Source organism: Mollisia scopiformis (genome assembly GCF_001500285.1).
Source record: "Mollisia scopiformis unplaced genomic scaffold LY89scaffold_13, whole genome shotgun sequence".
In the NCBI taxonomy this organism is placed as follows: Eukaryota; Fungi; Ascomycota; class Leotiomycetes; order Helotiales; family Mollisiaceae; genus Mollisia; species Mollisia scopiformis.
In genome coordinates, this window is record NW_017263593.1 from 1405152 (window position 1) to 1424321 (window position 19170).

At 48.3% G+C, this 19170-nt stretch overlaps 10 protein-coding genes across 10 annotated transcripts; 6 read left to right on the forward strand and 4 right to left on the reverse strand.

The window, feature by feature from the left end:
- The first annotated feature begins 342 nt into the window (after window positions 1-342).
- Window positions 343-3869, forward strand: LY89DRAFT_618003 (DUF663-domain-containing protein). Its single transcript, XM_018210821.1, has 3 exons — window positions 343-430; window positions 479-549; window positions 597-3869. The coding sequence occupies exons 1-3, from the start codon at window positions 370-372 to the stop codon at window positions 3819-3821; spliced, it is 3357 nt and encodes a 1118-aa protein (XP_018071002.1). The 5' UTR covers window positions 343-369; the 3' UTR covers window positions 3822-3869.
- Window positions 3870-4100: 231 nt separating this feature from the next.
- LY89DRAFT_647372 (NAD(P)-binding protein) lies at window positions 4101-5533 on the forward strand. The gene is made up of 3 exons (XM_018211954.1): window positions 4101-4265; window positions 4311-5040; window positions 5084-5533. The coding sequence occupies exons 1-3, from the start codon at window positions 4204-4206 to the stop codon at window positions 5372-5374; spliced, it is 1083 nt and encodes a 360-aa protein (XP_018071003.1). The 5' UTR covers window positions 4101-4203; the 3' UTR covers window positions 5375-5533.
- A 182-nt stretch (window positions 5534-5715) lies between these two features.
- LY89DRAFT_685552 (uncharacterized protein) lies at window positions 5716-6727 on the forward strand. Its single transcript, XM_018215107.1, has 3 exons — window positions 5716-5976; window positions 6025-6319; window positions 6364-6727. The coding sequence occupies exons 1-3, from the start codon at window positions 5892-5894 to the stop codon at window positions 6467-6469; spliced, it is 486 nt and encodes a 161-aa protein (XP_018071004.1). The 5' UTR covers window positions 5716-5891; the 3' UTR covers window positions 6470-6727.
- Window positions 6638-7470, reverse strand: LY89DRAFT_685553 (uncharacterized protein). The gene is made up of 3 exons (XM_018215108.1): window positions 7213-7470; window positions 6836-7167; window positions 6638-6792 (listed from the first exon to the last, which is right to left on the reverse strand). Exons 1-3 carry the CDS (start codon window positions 7406-7408, stop codon window positions 6691-6693), a joined length of 630 nt encoding a protein of 209 aa, XP_018071005.1. The 5' UTR covers window positions 7409-7470; the 3' UTR covers window positions 6638-6690.
- A 130-nt stretch (window positions 7471-7600) lies between these two features.
- On the forward strand, window positions 7601-8810 carry LY89DRAFT_618012 (uncharacterized protein). Its single transcript, XM_018210822.1, has 2 exons — window positions 7601-7766; window positions 7809-8810. Exons 1-2 carry the CDS (start codon window positions 7626-7628, stop codon window positions 8637-8639), a joined length of 972 nt encoding a protein of 323 aa, XP_018071006.1. The 5' UTR covers window positions 7601-7625; the 3' UTR covers window positions 8640-8810.
- A 188-nt stretch (window positions 8811-8998) lies between these two features.
- LY89DRAFT_734746 (uncharacterized protein) lies at window positions 8999-9543 on the reverse strand (the record flags this gene model as incomplete). The annotated part of the gene is made up of 2 exons (XM_018219939.1): window positions 8999-9138; window positions 9201-9543. 2 exons carry the CDS (start codon window positions 9541-9543, stop codon window positions 8999-9001), a joined length of 483 nt encoding a protein of 160 aa, XP_018071007.1.
- A 935-nt stretch (window positions 9544-10478) lies between these two features.
- On the reverse strand, window positions 10479-11554 carry LY89DRAFT_782878 (uncharacterized protein). The gene is made up of 3 exons (XM_018222625.1): window positions 11507-11554; window positions 11349-11453; window positions 10479-11285 (listed from the first exon to the last, which is right to left on the reverse strand). The coding sequence occupies exons 2-3, from the start codon at window positions 11353-11355 to the stop codon at window positions 10525-10527; spliced, it is 768 nt and encodes a 255-aa protein (XP_018071008.1). The 5' UTR covers window positions 11356-11453; window positions 11507-11554; the 3' UTR covers window positions 10479-10524.
- LY89DRAFT_734748 (uncharacterized protein) lies at window positions 11496-12388 on the reverse strand (the record flags this gene model as incomplete). The annotated part of the gene is made up of 4 exons (XM_018219940.1): window positions 11496-11665; window positions 11723-11918; window positions 11969-12263; window positions 12309-12388. 4 exons carry the CDS (start codon window positions 12386-12388, stop codon window positions 11496-11498), a joined length of 741 nt encoding a protein of 246 aa, XP_018071009.1.
- Window positions 12389-14274: 1886 nt separating this feature from the next.
- LY89DRAFT_586560 (P-loop containing nucleoside triphosphate hydrolase protein) lies at window positions 14275-15263 on the forward strand (the record flags this gene model as incomplete). The annotated part of the gene is made up of 3 exons (XM_018209374.1): window positions 14275-14538; window positions 14585-14795; window positions 14842-15263. The coding sequence occupies 3 exons, from the start codon at window positions 14275-14277 to the stop codon at window positions 15261-15263; spliced, it is 897 nt and encodes a 298-aa protein (XP_018071010.1).
- A 359-nt stretch (window positions 15264-15622) lies between these two features.
- LY89DRAFT_749500 (uncharacterized protein) lies at window positions 15623-16167 on the forward strand. Its single transcript, XM_018221174.1, has one exon. It carries the CDS (start codon window positions 15682-15684, stop codon window positions 15985-15987), a length of 306 nt encoding a protein of 101 aa, XP_018071011.1. The 5' UTR covers window positions 15623-15681; the 3' UTR covers window positions 15988-16167.
- The last annotated feature ends 3003 nt before the right edge of the window (window positions 16168-19170 follow it).

Sequence of the window (19170 nt, forward strand, 5' to 3'; positions counted from 1 at the left end):
TCCCCCACCAAAGTCTTGGTCGTGTTTCTGGACCCCGCGACAAGTGACAGCCTAAAGTACGTCATCTTTCGAGCACATTGCTTATGAGCGCTAAGTGACAACACACGCGTTTCAAGAGAGGGCATCCAATACATTCTTTCTATCTGAATCAGCCTGCATTTCAGTGTGTCTCTAGATCTTGAACCGCAGTGAAGCGTGGTTTGCCTTCTCTTGGGGCTCCTTTCAAGCTCGGCTTTTAGATAAGCGATAAGATGATGAACTAGCCTCAAAAGAACCTAGCGCATCTCCGCCAAAAAGTTCCCGCAGAAATTATTTTGGATTGAAGAATTCGAGTTTCGATGTCTAGACTGTACATTGACTTCTTGAACGATGGATGACCAATCGAATAGGCCACATCGGCCTTCAAAGGATAAGAAGAAGCATACTGGAGGTCTGTACGCCAATTTCCCTGTTCTGCGCATTACTGATAACCCACCAGACCGCAATCCAAAAGCATTTAGTTTTGCAAACCCAGGACGCCTGGCGAAAACCGCTGCTCGATCGCATGATGTTAGTATATACGAGGAACGCTTTGATCTCTCTGACAATTTCTACAGATTAAAGAGAAGCGGCTTCATGTTCCTCAAATTGATCGCATACCAGAAGAACCCCCACCACGACTTGTTACTATCGTCGGACCTCCAGGTGTAGGCAAGACGACGCTCCTCAAATCTCTCGTCAAACGATATGCGAAAGAAACTTTGTCCGACCCACAGGGTCCTATTACCGTCGTTACGTCCAAGAGACAACGACTTACGTTCGTGGAATGTCCCAATGAACTGGAGGCAATGGTGGACATGTCAAAGGTGGCAGATATTGTACTCTTGATGATTGATGGAAACTTTGGATTCGAAATGGAGACAATGGAATTCCTGAATATCTTAGCCTCGAGCGGAATGCCAGGCAATGTATTTGGCATCCTCACACATCTCGACCTTTTCCGGAAACCACAAACCCTCAAGGATGCGAAGAAGCGGTTGAAGAACAGATTTTGGAGCGAGCTATACCAAGGCGCACATTTATTCTATCTGTCAGGAGTGATCAATGGGAGGTACCCAGACCGCGAAATCCACAACCTTTCGAGGTTTCTTTCAGTCATGAAGAACCCACGACCTCTGATCTGGCGGAATTCGCATCCCTACTCGATCATTGATAGCTTTCGAGATGTCACTCATCCTACGAAGATTGAAGAAGATCCAAAATGCGATAGGACAGTTGTGCTGTCTGGGTATTTACGAGGAACAAATTTTGCAGCGCAGGGTCAAAGAGTGCATATACCAGGATTGGGGGACTACACAGTCGCAGCTATGGAGTCTCTGCCAGACCCATGTCCGACACCGTATATGGACCAAGCTCTTGCAAAAGCTTCAGGAAAGACTGGCCGAAGACGGTTGGATGAGAAGGAGAAGAAGCTTCACGCACCAATGTCTGACAAGAGTGGTTTGAAGATCGATGGCGATATGATTTGGATTACCAGAGAGAAGGGATTCAATTTCGACAAAGACGCTGAAGATGTAGAGCGTGGTGAAGGCGAGGAGCTGATTGTTAGTCTACAGAATGAAAGGAAGCTTCTGGGTGAAGCAGTCGAGGGTGTCCAGCTGTTTAGTAATGGAGATGCTATAACGAGTGTGGCAGAGGAAGATTCAGGTCGAAAGCAGCCACGTTCTGCTCGCTTTGTCGAACGAGACGAAGAGTCTGACGAAGAGCCTAATGATGAAGGATTTGTCAGTGGTGATGAGTATGATTCGGCAGAGGAAATTGAGCTCACGGACGACAAGCTTGGAAGAGCGTTCCGGAAGTCCGATGATCCAGCGGGCGGAGATATTGCATTTGCAGACAGTGATTCGGATCTTGGTTCTATCTCCGGAGAAGAGGAAGAGGCCGAATCTTCCGACGAAGACGGTGACACTCGGTGGAAAGAGAACATGCTGAAGACGGCACAGCAACTCCAGGGCAAGCGAAGATCATACAGAACCGCAGACCTCGCGAAATTGATGTACGATGAGTCTCTCACAGCCAGTGAAGTCTTGAAAAGATGGCGAGGAGAGGTAGAGGAAGCCGAGGATATCGAGGAAGATTCGGATGACGAGGCCTTCTTCAAGAAATCAGGACGAGAGACAGCAGATGAAAAGTTCGAGGATCGTGCGATCCCATTCTTGGATTATGATGCCCTGGAAGCTAAATGGTCTGTGGATGATAACATTGAAGCATTGAGGCAACGGTTTGCGACTGCGGATTTGTTGGGCGAAAAGAAGGCAGACCAGAGCGGCAGTGATGATGGCGAGGGAGAGGACTCCGATGAGGGAGATGGAGCATTTGAGGATCTCGAGACTGGTGAAGGACATAAGCATGATGATCTTGAGGCCGAGCGTGCAAAAAATGCCAAACGGAAGGAGGAATTGAAGATGCGCTTCGAGGAAGAGGATCGAGATGGCTTCAATAACGACAAAGCTAAAGCTCGGCAGGAGACTGGAGAGGATGAAGAGTTTGGCGAAGATGATTGGTATGATGCCCAGAAAGCACGGATCCAGAAACAGCTGGATATCAACAAAGCAGAGTTTGAGCTGCTGGAAGATAGTCAGCGTGTCAATGTTGAAGGGTTTCGAGCTGGGATGTACGCCAAGATTGTCATCGAAGGGGCTGCTTCTGAATTTGTTACCAGATTCAGTCCACGGATGCCAATCATCGTCGGTGGCCTATCCGCTACAGAGGATCGCTTTGGGTTCGTTCAAGTCAGGATCAAGCGTCATCGATGGCACAAGAAGATCCTCAAGACGAATGATCCATTGATCTTCTCAATGGGCTGGAGGAGATTTCAGACAATGCCCGTTTACAGCATTTCAGATTCTCGAGTACGAAACAGAATGCTTAAATACACCCCTGAGCACATGCACTGCTTTGGAACATTCTACGGACCTCTGATTGCACCAAACAGTGGATTCTCATGTTACCAATCTTTCTCATCCAAGAACCCAGGTTTTCGAATCGCTGCTACCGGGACAGTTTTGAATGTGGACGAAGCAACTGAGATTGTGAAGAAACTCAAGTTGACTGGTGCGCCGTACAAGATCTTCAAGAACACTGCATTCATCAGAGATATGTTCACCACTGCTGTTGAGATTGCCAAATTTGAAGGAGCTTCCATCAAGACCGTCTCTGGCGTTCGTGGACAGATCAAGAAAGCACTCAGCAAACCTGAAGGCTATTTCCGAGCAACTTTCGAGGACAAGATTCTTATGAGCGATATTGTGTTCCTCCGTGCATGGTACCCAGTTAAACCTCACCGCTTCTACAATCCTGTGATGAACTTGATTGGTTGGGAAGGGATGCGATTGACTGGTGAAGTCCGTCGTGACGAAGGTCTTCCCACTCCGCAGCAGAAGAACAGTCAATACAAACCCGTGGAGAGAGCAACGAGACATTTCAATCCTCTGCGTGTCCCGCGAGCACTTGCTGCTGAGTTACCATTCAAATCGCAGATCGTTCAAACGAAGAAACAGTCCAAGGAGACTTACATGCGGAAGCGTGCTGTTGTGCTTGGTGGCGAAGAGAAGAAGGCTAGGGATTTGATGCAGAAGGTCATGACTTTGAGGAATGAGAAGGTTGCTAAGAGGCGGGTAGCAAAGGAAGAGAAGAGAAAGGAATACAGAAAGAAAGTTGAGGAGAATGCTGAGAAGAGAGGAGAGAGGGAGAAGAAAGAGAAGCAAGAATATTGGAGGAAAGAGGGGAAGAAGAGGAGAGCAGAAACTGATGGAGAAGGAGGTGGTAAAAGACGAAGATGATCATGTTGAAGGCGTTCGAGGTAGCATTGCGTGGTGTACTGAACGAATGACTTGAAATTTGTATCAAATGAATCTTTGCAAAATCACACTCAAAAGGAATACCGGTCACCGTCCCCGTACGTGAAAATGCAGATAACCAGTAAGATGTGCATCAACAATCTCGGTCGCAATGTCAATAGTTCTAACCAATGTTCTCTCCGTATTCGGCCCCTTTTAGCCTCGGCAGAAGTTCGCGGGGAGCTTGGAAATCAGTTCCCAGCGTCATTCTTTTGCCTTTCAGTCCGTGTGCGACATGTATTTGAACTTCAATCGCCCGGAGGGCTGAAACTTATCAATCAACTAATTCATTTAGAACATCCGAGATACGATTGACTCGCCCATCATGCCGAAAGCAATCACGATGCAGCATATTGAGGGAGGAAAGCCCGGAAAGGTTTACTATCCGTAAGCTCCTCTGAACGTTCAACAGTCACTCTTGCCAATCTGTAGGCTCTCCCTCGTCGATGTACCAACTCCAAATCCTGGTCCCAATGATCTGGTGGTTGAGATGCACGCTGCTGCTCTCAATCATCGCGATTTCTTCCTCCGACAACATCTCTACCCCGCCCCCTCCTTCGACGTACCTCTCCTCGCAGATGGATATGGTATAGTGACCGCTGTGGGCTCATCTGCCTTGAAGTCCTGGTTGGGGAAGAAGGTCATCTTGACTCCAGGCCGGGGTTGGAAGGATGATCCAGCAGGTCCTGAATCGCCCACGGGATATGCAATTCTCGGAGGCACTAAGACATTCCAATTAGGCACACTGCAGGAAGTTCTCTGCGTTCACGAGGATGAAGTGGATGAGGCCCCAAACCATATGAGTCCTGCAGAGGCTGCGGCTTTACCATTGACGGGTTTGACGGGATGGAGAGCCCTAATGACAAAGAGCGAAAATGCACAGAAGGGTAGGAATGTCCTGATTACTGGTATTGGTGGAGGAGTTGCGTTGAACGTCTTGCAATTTGCCGTGGCACTTGGTATGAATGCCTATGTCACAAGTGGGAGTCAAGAAAAGCTCGATAAAGCGAAGAGTATGGGAGCGAAGGGTGGAGTAAGCTACAAAGATGAGGGATGGGAGAAGGAGCTGAAGAATCAGTTGCCTAAGGATAGGCCACGCCTTGATACCATTATTGATGGCGCTGGAGGGAATATTATCTCAAAGGCTGTGAGGCTTTTGAAGGTACGTGACTACTCTTGCGGATTTCCCTTGCTAACTTGCGTAGCCTGGCGGTATTATTGTTCAATATGGCATGACTGTCGCCCCAAAGATGGATTGGTTGATGAGTGCCAACCTCCTCAATTTGGAGCTTCGAGGTTCAACCATGGGCTCGAGAAAAGAGTTTCGAGACATGGTCGCTTTTGTAAACGAGAAGAACATCAAGCCTATTGTATCGAGGACGGTCAAAGGCATTGATAATCTCAAGGATATCGATGGCCTGTTTGAAGATATGAGGCATGGCTCCCAGTTTGGGAAATTGGTCATTGAGTTGGGTGGTACAACCAGCAAGCTCTGAATTTAATTGCTTTTACCATATGTTGCGACCTGACTTGAACCGAAGTCAGTCATTGTTGTGTCACTTGAAATGACAGGTGATTTTCTCTTGATTTGGAGTTATACGCGTTGAGTTATATCGTCGTCATTAGTGTTGATAATACGAATGTTTCATAACGATCAAAAGCTTGTTCGTGTTACTCTATTCGGAACCCCGCATCCGCAGCAGGGTTTTTACTCGCCCCTTGTCTCTCCAAGCCATTCACAACCAGCTGAAATCTCAATCCGACGTCATACAACATGTGACCGAGCAGTCAGAAAAAACTTGGAATTGCCCCGCATTCCAAGCATGCGCCACTATTACACGTATTTTGAATCACGAAAGCCACAACACACATAAAGAAGGTCTGTGAATAAAACCTACCTTCAAGTGCTCCATTTCTGCTCCATTTCTTTGCGATCTTCAACCTTCTTCCTTCCTTGTCACGAGAAGATCATCAAGTATCCACAACTCATAGCTCCACGAAAAACGATCCACCATGGCATTCATCGAAGCCCTCATCCTCCCTCTTCGGGTCATTCAAGCAGTTTTTGCCATCATCGTTCTCGGTGTCCTGGCATATGGTGAGTACAATCCCAGATCTTGTTGCGCTCTTTCCTGATTATCTCCAGCTGCAAATGATTGGGCCTATTATTGGTCTCCATCTCAGGTCAACTTCCTGATCTTCACCTCGGTGTGGACATTACTCGCTGTCGCATACCTCGTCATCGCTCCTATGCACTTCAAGACAGCAGCCCACAAGTTTGGAATCCTCGCTGCTGAAACCATCACAATGCTTTTCTGGTTTGCAGGCTTCATTGCTTTGGCTGTACTGTTGACGGATATCGACTGTACTGCGCATACAGGGAAATATTGGGGACCATGCCGTGCTTCGATTGCTGGAGATGTCTTTGCTGCTTTTGAATGGTAAGTTGGATGACTCTTGGGTTGAGCTTTGACTGACAGACTAGGCTTCTGTTCACTGCGACTACAATCATGGCAGCACTTTACTGCTGGCGCACACGCAATGAAAGATCTGGCAAGCACGACCCGGCAGTGGAAGTTCACCACGTATAGGAGGAAGGAATGGAGGAGAGTACGATAATCAGCTTTGAGCTACTACTTTCGAAAAGATACCCTGGGTTTCCTTTGTTGTTTTGGAGCGGGATACTTTCCAAGTTTGGGGATACCACAAATTGTTTTCCAAGGAGTAAGCCTCTGTAATCAAATATCATAATGTTCTTTCACATCACAAGGCCTCGAGATGAGAGGAGATTTTCATTGATGTAATCTTGGGTTCAGGGTTTCGAAAATGATACCACAAATGAATTTGCTCCCAGCTTCTCCAACTTTCCCTTTGCTTCTCCGACGGACAGACTTTCATGGATCGATTCACGCATCTGAGATGTTAGCGATGAACGAGCAAGTGCTTCTTAGACTCACCTCGATTCCCCGGTACCCAACAATCCCTACGAAGTGCTTTTTTTCCAAGTTCAGGCTGGTGCCACATAATGCATTGATCTGAATGTTCTCTTTGGACTCAATAGCATCGATATATTGCTTCCAGATAAGTTGAACTTCTCCGGCTTGTCCCTCCTCCATTGGGATCCGAATCACTTCCGTCAAGGGAGCTGTGAAGATGGCTGTGGGCTCTAGGTCGGTCTTGTATAGTTGTGGATCCGGAGGAGCTGCAGAAAAGGATTTTGCGTGAACTGCGAAGGCTTTGAAGTCTTCACTAACGAGGAAGTCGTACAAATTCTTCTCTTGCTCCCATTCTATGTTCATGTTAGATTTGATCTCACGAAAGGTCAAGGACGAACCTATTCCAAGGGCGATCTTCAGGCTGTTTGGATTGACATCTTCCCCGTTCTCACTGATTATTGTACCAATTACATGCTGCTTGAATCCCGAGGCTTTTGCAAGTCCTGATATTAGAAGCGGACTAGCTGAAAGAAATGCTGCCTTCGATCCTTCATCCTGCTTCAGGGAGGGGATTACGAACTCGGTGTAAGGCATTTTGTTTTTGGTCAATTCCTGTAGATGAGCAAAGGAATGTCGTATTTATAACTATATCAGACATACATTCAGCAGCTTCCCAATCCTTCAGGGGTATCACGTGTGGCGGAATTCCGCAATAAAAGTGGAGAATGCTTACGTGATTACGAGTCGAACCTCTGTTCCCATTTCAACCTCCGCTTGTCTCCAGAAGTGGAATTCCACTCAGTGATCTACTATGGCACAAATTATTGAGCTCGTCCATAGAAGTACTACCCGGCAGAAGGCATGTACAGGGTGCGTGAAGGCAAAGCGGAGATGTGATTTGACCATTCCGTCCTGCTCGAGATGTATGGCAAGAAATCGACTTTGTAGCTATGTAAGTGGCTCGGTAGGCATCGATCCGTTCTAACAAGGACAGAACGACCAACTAGTAGCATTCGCTGCTGGTGATGCGAAGATCAGTGAGACACCAAATCATGACCCTGCCGCGGCGGAACTCCTCACGTCCCCATACGATTCTTTTCCGTTCCCTGAGCTTGCAGTCATCGAACCACACCAGATAGAGTACTGTGTCTTTGAATTACGGAGATGTGTGCTGTCTTTAGCCATGGAAAGCCGAGCTCCGTTCATCCATTCGGATCTCTATCACGATACCATGCCCGACACTTATCAAGATCTTCTCAGTATTTGCAGTTTGTACAATCAGAAAACAGAGACCAATTCTATGATTGTGTTTCGAATGTTGTTCATCAAACTGAAGAAGTTGATCTCAAGTTCTCGGACATTCACCCAGCCCGAGGATTGGTTGCTCGCTGTACAGACTTTGATCATTTATCAAATTATTCGTGTGTTTGATGGGGATAAGAAGCAGGAAGAATTGGCAGACCAAGACTTTGATCTGTTGGAGAATTGGTCAAGAAAGTTGCAGGAAGTCGATGTTGGTCGTTCTACTTCTCATCACCAATGGTTGTTGATGGAAAGCATTCGGCGAACGCTCATGGTGTCAGTTCTATTTCGATGTCTGTATAAGATTTTGAAGGATGGCATGTCGGATTTGGTACCGGTAATGGCTGCGCTACCCGTGTCTGAGAATACAGATGATTGGGATAGAGTGGAAGGGCCGAGGAGGATACCATCTTTGGTCACATACACAAGCTATGTTAAGGATTGGAATGAGGGAAAGGTGACGACTGTGGATGCGTATGAGATGTTGTTGTTGAAGGCATGTCGGCATGCTATTACGATTTAGTGGAAGCTTGGGAAAGTCCGGCGAGTGAAGTGAATGTATCATCCTTGCTCCCCTGACAATTTCACACTTACTTCGATATCAATCTCGAGAAGGTGCGAGAGCACTTGAAAATGGAATACCATGCATTTGTGAAAGCACCGCAGCAAATATGTAAGCTATCTGAGTGTGAGGGTTTTTGAAGAATAAACGCCAACAGGCACATGCTGCATCATATCAAAAGCAAGTAGAAAGAAAGAAAAACGTTCGCAGACGTTCGTGAGATGCAGAAGGAAAAGAAAGAGATTCCCCCGACAAGCCCAGGCAGCATGAGATCCGAAAGAGATCCCCTCAGATTGCTGAAAACTTATCATCTCAACATCTCATGTAAACCTCTGCGTGCTCAACTTCTCAGCTCGATTAATGAATCTCACTGACCCATGGGGTAAAGCGATTGTTGAAGCGTCAAAGCTCGTCGAATACTTGGAAGCAATCCCATTGGGGGAAGTTTCGGAGATGGTGTCTAATCTTGATGGTCAAGTCAGATGTTGCCGTGGTTATTGATGGTTTCAAGGGCCTACTTACAGTTCACTCGTGCGCGTTTGGCAGAGCGCTGAGAGTTGGTTGCATCACTTGTGCTTGCCGAATCTTTTCTCTGCAAAGGTTGTAAGCTGATGCACTTCAGGTCATCCAGATGGGAAAGACATGCCATTGCATAAGTACACCAATCTCCTGGCTCAATTATGCGCACATCATACTCGTCGGTATCACCATCAGCATCGAAGCTACCCCATGGCTTTCCATCCTCACCCCACAATTCATTGCCAATAGCACGGAGGAGATCCTTTGTGATCTTTGATCCATCAACAACAGTCACAGTTGAAGCCCAGAGACGAATATTATCAATGCCTTCGCCCCAAATAAACATTTGATAACATTTGACCATCTCCTCTGGATCCAACTTGAGGCCACATAGCGAGTAGGCTTGAATAATGAAGTTGATCTGGCCTTGGCTTAAATGGTCTCCGTATTCTCCATCCACATAGCTTGGACTATCATCTCGCACTGGATGTTTGTTGTAGATGTTGGGTGAGGGGGCAGATCAGATGTCTTGACTTCTGCTTGCTTGCCTTTCTTGTTGATAGACGATGACATGTTGTCTTAACGAGTATTGCGTTGCAGGGAGTTGGTGTTGTTTTTGTGGACGAGGGAACGATTCCGTGAGGAAAAATTAAGTTTGAAGTTTCGAAATTTCGAAATTTGAGAAATCTTGGGCTTTTTTATAGACGACAGCGACTTGAACTTCACTGTTGAAAGCAAGAGTACGAGCTAAGCCGCAAGAAGAACCATAAGCGAGCCCCTTTCCCTACAGCAGGAGCTAGTTCTTCAATTTTCGACCGTCTATTAATACGTACCAGCTCGTTCTTCTTTTGAAAATACTTTTTTATTTATTTTTCGCAAAATTCCAAGTTTGACGTCAGATCAAATCTAATTTTCAACATAATACCATCTCATCTTCGAAGTGGCACGCCAGATCGAACTCACAACCATCTAATTTCGGAGCTATTCTTCCCCGGTTCTCCCATAACGAGAGAATCTGAGTCTCCCGATACTATGGTTATCCCTCCACAGGACGAGATAACCCTGTATTACTTGGGAATAGACGATCAGAGATCTAATCTTCCTCTCTATGCCCGCTTTGGTGTTTCAAGCCGCAGTTGGTTGCAGTAGAGTCCTGTATACTGTCTTTTCGTTATGAGTGGAAATTCATAGTGGGAGGATCTTGCTAATGAATTGATTCGCTTCAGAAGTGAGCAAGATCAGTTCTCCAACAAAGAGAATAGCTTAAAAGTATGTATTCTTCTGGTAATTCCATCTATAAATTAAAACCTGCAAACGAGTCAATTGATCACTGTCTAGAATGCATTGTAACAGGTTTCGTTGTATCAACCCAAATCTCCACGGTTGCCTCTCTGCCCTCCTTTCCAATTTCTATCTCCTCCATGGAATATTCACTCGTAAGAATCATCCGTAACGCTCTATACTCCACCAATAGCTGCTTTAAGGCCTTCAAGAATCTCAATTTGCCTTTAGAGTCCTCCATGGTAAGTACAACATCCACACGGTCGATCAATAAAAACACCTCTTTCCCATCTCGATGACATTGCTGGTTCACCATACGTATAATGTCCGCCAGAACTCGATACGCAAGCTCCGTCGAATCTCCAATCCCTGCAAGGCGTTGGACAGGTAGATCATTCAAATTCTCCGGCACAAGCAGGATCTCAGGATATGCTCGAAGTAGCTGAACTATCAAGTGTTTAAACACAATGAGCTGTGACATGAGTGCGGCATTATCACAAAGAGTATATACCACTTTGACGCTTGGTTCCATTTTGAGAGCTTCGACAACGTCAAGTGTAAAGCTAGAGACCCAGCTAATACCCCGTCTATTTCGTCTCCCTCCGATCCAGAGGAGTGGTCGTGGAGAATGAGATAGCCAACCTGGTGCTTGGATCTCGGACACATTTGACATCCAGTGTTCTCTAGGAGCGAGAAGAGTCTCTCGCTGTCGAATTGAAATCATTTGGTCTTCAAGAGATGGCAAATGTGGAAAAAGAATAGCGGAAAGGCTCTGGGCGTGCTGAATTGCTGAGAAAGTAATGGATGCTATAATGTAAAGTCAGTTAGAGAGACAAGGGCGGCAAAGCGTAAAGCCTAGTATATACTCACTGTCCATTAATCTCTTACATTGCGAGATTTTGTTTTCAAGTCTAGCAACTTTCAAGTCAAAAATTGTTGTCTGGGTTATTACGTGCGTCTGCAGATCTTGCACAGCTGATTTGTGAGCTTAGCAAATACAATACACTTCGGAGCAGGTCAGCGCTTGCCTTGAGCTGTTGTATCGAGAATGTCCTTGGAGTTCAGCAGTATTGTCGTGTATCCGCGCTGGGCCAAAACCCCAATCTTCGTCGCATGACTTTTGATCTTGGTCACAAAGCTTTCAAAGCGTTTAGCAAAATCGGCAAGGATACCACTCAAGACCTTCGCTATTGTGAAGCATCAATCTTTAGCTGCAGATGTTACGAATTTCGGGACGCTCCTACCTATGCCCCATTTCTTCTGATATTGCAAAGCATGGACAAGGAAGTCTATGATTGCGCCACACAACCCTTGAACTTCAGCGTCAATTTCGGCTGTTCTGATGTTGCTTTTCGAGAATTCAACTTGAGAGATGATATCCTTTAGCTGCATTATTTCCTTTTCAAGTCTTTCCTCAATATCTGACTTGTTGTTCAAAGGCTGTTTCACAAACCTCAGTGCCAATCGCTAAGACGTGGAGATTCACTGACTTGGATTAAGAGGAGACTTATCAAACCCAGCGCCACAGAACATTCTGGACTGAAGTTTGCTTGCTTGAATACATCTAGCACAGGACCTGCAAATTGGGAGAAAGCGTAAACTTTTCCCCACGTTTTGCTGTATTGTCGCCTCTTGTCGACTTCTGCTACATATTGCGCAATAAACTCTCGAACCATTTCAATATTTTGACTTTGATCTAGAATCTCGCTCTCCTCGCTGGTCATTTCCAGGTGCTGTAAATTTCTCGCTGCCCTTGAGCATGCCTCGAGAGTGGTTGGAGAAATGCTAGCAGCGTATCAGAAATTGATCTTATGATATCATGGCACATACAACTCGAGACGGCGTGTCTCTGGAGGGTCCTTGAATTTCCTCAAGACGGACTTCGCGATGAGGAACGTCTCTTGAGCCATAAGTGCGTCTGTAGAAACAACTTGCAATAAGAGCTGTAATTAAGAAACATTTGTTTACCAGGAAGATTTCAATTGTAAATCGCAGCCTGTTCTGTGCGCAGGCAGCAGGCCAGGCGGGAAGTTGTTGGGGTCTGAGCACAGCCTCCCATCCCTACCATTGGTCAAGATCGCATCTCGAAAGCCTCACTGACATGGATATTCCGACCCCACGCGCGCAAGCCGCCGGGATACTGGATCAGGCTGGCTACCTCAGAGAAAAGTTTCCCTTCTTTTCTTTCTTTCTAAATTATTCTGCAGTGCTGTAGCCAGAGAGCCACCAGAAGTAGCCACTTTGATAGGGCTTACTTCCAGTGTAAACTACTTCATGAACATGGCGGCGTCGACAGACGGGACATCCGAAAATCAACTTGACCCTACAACGAGCCCCCAGACGGAGTCTGTGCAGCCTGACGTTATAGCAGAAGGCACAAGAGAAGGCTCAACAGATGGCACAACAGAAGCAACAATAGGAAAATCGAGCCCAGACTCCGAGATTAGCAAAGAGATTGCGGTGAACGCTGGCAATAGCGACACTGATGATTACGTGGTGGAGTTGCGAGTGCCAAGATCCAAGGACACACATACCAAAAAGTTCAAACTTCTCTTGAAGCCCGCTGATTCATCGGACGATTGGAGTGAGTCCGAAGCAGACTACCCACGCTCACCCCGCCGTCGTGGTTCATTTGACATAAGAACGCTTTCTCCGTCGCTTCCACCTCAAGATGCCGAGGATGAAGAATCCTGCACGGAAGAGAATTGGGAAGTTTTTCTTTATTACAGAACGCAATTTCAAAAGCATGGGCCTCTGATTATCTCGAAACCAAACGAGGGATTTCGGGTTGTCCAACCTTCAGAGACAAAGGCTCTTGGCCTCACGAAAATACCTGGTGGCCAGATTGAGCTGGCAATAAGGTCCCCATACTTGCAAGAAAGGCTACGGCAAGTCGTTCAGTTGGAATACTGTCATGGCGTGCATCTCTCGGCATCGAGGACGTTCATGACTTATCCATTCACTCCACTCTATCATTTCATAGAAGAAATGAATGAGAGTGTAGCGAAAGATACAGAAGCTACTCCCGCCGACGTCAATCACATGAAGGCTTTGTCTTACTTCACGACATTGGGGTGGCCGTCAATTAATTTTGCGGATGTCAGAAGCAAGATTTCCCGAGGACTGATCGTGTACGAGGATCTTTGGGCTCTATTCAAACCGGGAGAGCTGGCTGTCTCGATGGACCCTATCGGCCATTTACAAATTTCGAGGATAAGCGCCGTGAAATATGAGCAAGAGAATCGAGTCGGGGGTGAGATAGAGTACCGTTGGTGTGTGACGTTAGTGAAGATCACATGGAATGCTGGACGTTTCAGACTAGTATCTACAAGGCGGCGTATCGAAATTTTCGCTGACTCGAAGAGGATCACGGATTTGGACTTCTATCCATTGTCTCACTACGAGTCACCCACAACACTGAAAAAAGAATCAATAGATAGAGGTCGAGCTTGGAAGGAATACTGCTCCGGTGAGCCAAGGGTAATGAGCTATGATGGTCAAGCGCTGCCTTTGGTGGCTATCGCTCCACCAATGAACACACGCTATAGAATACCAGATGGGGACGACCAGAGAGATTATAATGCACTTAGTGTAAGTTCAGACTCTTCAAAATATACTAGCAAGCGTTACTAACGTTATCTAGCTCTCATCTACTGTAATTGTAGACTCTGGGGCAACAAGCAAGACTATTGCTCAGGCAAGCATCGACGAAAAGCAACGCTTGTGGCACCCTGTCTTCCACGATGGTGGTATAGTTCATACTGCTGAGATCACAGAGTTTGCTGAGGAAGATCTCATGATCTGTCCTGCAAGTATTACAGTATTCAGTCTCGACGATCAGGATTGGTATAGCGTCGACGTTGCCGGATTGGAAGACAAGCAATGGAGGCCGAAAACTACTGATAGATTGGTGCTTGATCCGGCCACGAAATCCATTCTCATCCACCTAGCGACTACAAACTCTTTGCAGTTCCAAGCGAACAAGTCCAGGGATGTAATTGAAGGGAAGGGCAAGGGCGTCGTTTTATTGTTTCATGGACCGCCTGGTGTGGGCAAAACTGTGAGATCAATTGTTGCGACCATTTGCTCTGGGCTGATGAATCTAGTTGACAGCGGAAGTCCTTTCTGAATTCACCAAAAGACCATTACTGAAGATCAACCTGGGAAAAATTGCTAGCCATAAGAAATGGGAGCCAGCACTTGAGAGGATCTTCACAAATGCAGAAGACTGGAAAGCAATCCTGCTGATTGACGAAGCTGAAATTGTTTTGGAAAAACGAACATTTGAGAGAATGACTCAGAACTCGTGGATTTCAGGTAAGGTTGACGATGACAGCAGCAAAAGCATTGCTAACCATAACAGTATTCCTACGTAAGCTTGAGTACTACAAGGGTATCTTGATCCTCACAACGAATTTGATTGATTGTATCGACGAAGCATTCGAATCTCGCATTAGCTATCCAGTGCGATTTCGCGAACTCAGCCGTGATGATCGCCTTCAGATCTGGTCAGACTTTGTCAAAGATATGAAGATGCTCCCAGCGTACAAAGAGACATTGATGAAGGAGGTGTATCGTTGGTCCGAAGCTGAAATTAATGGACGGCAGATCAGAAACGTTGTCTTGATGGCTGAGCACTTGGCAGCTAGTGACAACACAAGATTGACGCCTCGCCATATTGACGATCTCTTGAATGTTATCCTCGAGTTCTGCGACTACAATCAAGGCAACTCTTCCAGAGTCAAGAAGATCCAATCAATGGGTTTGTCCTATCCCCAAAGATGAGGCTGAATTGAAAGGTCTTCAGAGGGCAAAGTTGAGACTCATCTGAGAAGCAAACTGCATTTATGTACTTGTAAAATGACGTTAATATTTTGTGGCGACTATACTAGGTTAGGAGATAACAACGTGCATTTATAGACAACTGTTTATATCAAGCAAGTTTTGCTGGTCACGTACAAGAGCTATGCCAAGAACTGGAATAAGGGAAAGGTGACGATTGTTGACTACCCCTTATGCCGGGCGCGTTCTTATGGCATAAATATTTTTTCCCCCCGCTTACGGACCCCGGTCGAGCGCGGCGCGCACGGCCTTTTCTTTCATAAATATTTTTTCATGCTATAAAGGGATCCCCCATGCGATCAGGGCGCGCCAGAGGGGCCGTACGACGTCTGAATCGCAGGTCCGCAGGGCGTCCAGATCTATGGCTGTAGCCGGGCTTCGGTACCTCGCCGCGTACGAGGTTGTCATCTGCATCGAGTGCCAGACCTGCCTCCTACCTGGCCGCAGCAGCCAGGAGCGACACCTGAGGCAGCCACCGCACTCCTCGAGAGGGCCTCAGCTACAGGCGCTGCTCGATCTCCTCGTCACGTACCAGCTCCAAGCGCCAAATCAGGTCGCCCTACCATTCCCGCCTAGCCCGGCCATCGAGGGGCTACGCTATTATGATGCCTTCGCGTGCAGCCTTTGTACTACTAGCCACCTCACCCGATCGAGGCATGCCCTATAAGTGTATATATCAAAGGAGCACTAGCAAAAGCCGGCCCAGCAAATCGAGGGCCGCTCGTGGCAAAAGTGCATTGTCCAGACCTTCTTTGCCGAGAAGCAGTATATCCGGTACTTTAGTGTAATTGCAGATAAAGGTAATAGTAACAACCAAGCGCCACCAAACAAAGCGCTAGACGACAAGGATACGGCCTTATTTAGAGAGCTTGAGCAAGATAACAACTAGGCAAAACGTGACCTTGTAGAGCAGGCTAGTGTTGTCTAGGACTTTGGCGATTCTAGGTCAGCTCGAGTACCGTGGCTCGAGCGGACCGACTTCCCCTCGCATTTAGCTAAGCTAAAAGACAAAGAGATTAAAAGCTCGTACGCCTTACCGCCAAAGAAGGTGCTAGATGCCGGCGCTAATGCTAAGGACGATATCGAAGAGGACGCGGCCGCTTTGAACCTTAATCTCATTCGCATTCTAGTCGCAGCTGAGGCCGTCCTACGGGACGCCTACCGGCTATACAGCGACACCTCTTCAGACCGCAAAATGACTTAGCAGCGGGCTAACATCCTAAATGAGTTCTATGCGGGCGCTTCAAGCTATTCGGACGGCTTCCGGTACTATAAGAATGCTTCTACGCTTACCAAGTACTTCACTACGATAAAGCAGCTGCTAGTATACTACTACCGGGTCGTCTATAGCGAGGAGGGCCACTTTACGCGAGCTTAGCCAGACCAGAAGCTGCCGCAGGACATCATCCAGCCTACTGCGCAGCAGGTCCAAGCCATGGACGAGATTATGGAAGCTCTGGCTCTCGAGGACGTCGAGGACGACGAGGAGGAGGCTCTGCTAGCACTCAAGCATGCCATTCGACGGCTCTACCTGGCCCTGATCTGCCAGACGGTTGGCAGCGTGCCCTTCAAGTCGCCCGTCCTAAGCTTCTGCGCCATGCTCAGCCGCAAAGTGCGGGGTAGCGGGGTAGGGCAAGGGCAGTGGATGGAGCCGGGGAACTACAACAGCCACTTGTCGGCCCTGACCTAGACGGCCCAGCTAGCCCTCCTCCGGCGGATTCAGGGCTGTAGTGAGCTGCGGGCCATGTTCCTGGCCGAGGCAGCAGATGGGAGCATGCAGCTGCATCCAAAGGCGATGGCGCTCTATGAAGCGCAAGCGCAAGACTTCTTAAGGCGCCTGCTCATCCTCTGCCATATCCCCGCCGGCCAGCCATTACGGGAGCCCGAGCTATTGTCTATTACCTGGTGCAATACCGCCCGCCAGCGCCACCTATTTATCTGGGAGAAGCTAGTCATGCTCTATACACAATATCATAAGGGCCAGCAGCAGTCGGGCGCTTATAAGGATAATATGCGCTTCCTACCTAAGGCAATCGGGGACCTCCTACTCGACTATATCGCCTACGTCCTACCCCTCCGCCAGCTCTTTCTCCGCCAGCAGACGCCGGGCGCCCTCCTCTCCCCCTACCTCTGGGCTAAGCTCGACGGCACCGTCTGGCCGGACGGGACGCTGACGGCTTGCCTGACCAAGGCCTGTGCCCGGGCCCAGGTGCCGCGGCTGCATACCTCCAACTAGCGCCAGTTTGCGGCTACGATCTGCAAGGAGAAGTTCTCAGCCAAGGAGCGGGCCAGCTTCGACCTCGAGGGCGCTCTAGCAGAGGAGCTAGCTAACGAAGAGCTCGAGCTGGCCGCCATAGCCGAGCAGAGCAACCACAGCTACCGTACGTTCAACCAGGCCTACGCCGGCACTACCACGCTAACTATGAGTGCCCTACTACACCGCAACTATCGGGCCTCAGAGAGCTAGCAGACCTTCTTTCGCTTCGACCGCGTGCTCTAAGGCAAGCGGCCGCGCGGGGCCTCAGAGACGCTCTCGCTGCGTATGCTCGATGCCTCTAAGCGTGGCTAAGTGCGTAAAAGAGGTGCTTATACTGAGGCTGACTTACTGGCCGTAGCACGAAAGCTGTACAACGCACCAGACTTGTAATTCCGGGTCCCTAGTTAGCGAAATGGCGTACTAGCCATCATAGGACCTTAGCTAGCCGAGCAGGTGGTGCTAGTAATCGGGACCGGCTCTAGCAAGACGCTAGTTGTCATGATCAGTGCGGCTGTGGTAGATGCGGGGACCACCATCCTGGTCCTGCCCATAGTGGCGCTGCGGGGTGACATGCTGAGGCGCTTTCATGAAGTCGGTATCCGACCCTTGGTCTGGTCAGTCGAGTGCAAGCAGTCAGCATCACTGGTCATCGTATTAGCAGAGGCCGTATGCACGCCCGGCTTCTTAGAGTACTACCAGACTCTGGTCAGCCGGCAGCAGCTGGACCGGATTGTCATTGATGAAGCACATCTGACCATTACTGCCAGCGACTACCGGCCTTGTATGGCCTAGCTAGGCTAGTACGTCCGACAAGTTAGGACCCAGACGGTCTGGCTGACTGCCACGCTCCCTCCTGTAATGTAAGAGGAGTTTATCGAGCATAATAAGCTTGTAAAGCCCCAGATCATCCGAGAATCGGTTAACTAGCCCAACATCAAGTACATGGTTAGCTCTGAAACCGGGCCTAGTACTCTAATCGAGAGAGCCGCTCATCTAGTCTAGGAATGCTAGCCTGTGCCAGCGATCTTCGACCACGCTCGAGACAAGATTATCATCTACTGCCGGACCCGGGAAGAGGTAGCCTAGCTAGCCGAGCTCCTCCGCTGCCCTATGTACACGTCTCGATCGGGGACCGAGGAGGAGAAAGCTGCTATTATCACCGGCTAGCTTGGTAATAGGGATCAGCCCGTGATTGCAGCTACGTCTGCTCTGGGAATCGGGTTTGATTACCCCTACATCCGATGGGTGATCCATGTCGGTGCACCTGACAAGGCTACAGCCTTCTCCCAAGAGTCGGGTAGGGCTGGCCGGGATGGGAGTAAGGCCTCTTCTATCGTTATGCTCAGCGCCACGTGGCAGCCGCGACTCGAGCAGGGCTTGTCCCCGGACGAGGCGGCCATGCAGCTGTACCTGACCCAGCAATACTGCTCCCGAGGCGTCCTGAGCCAGTTCTTGGACGACCAGCCGCACTGGCGCTGGTGCATGCCAGGGGAGGAGGCGTGCCAGGTCTGCAAAGAGCCCCACCATGAGGCCCGGCCTCTTGATTTGAGATTTGAGTTGGTGGCGCCAGAGGGAATAGCGTCTACCGGCCCT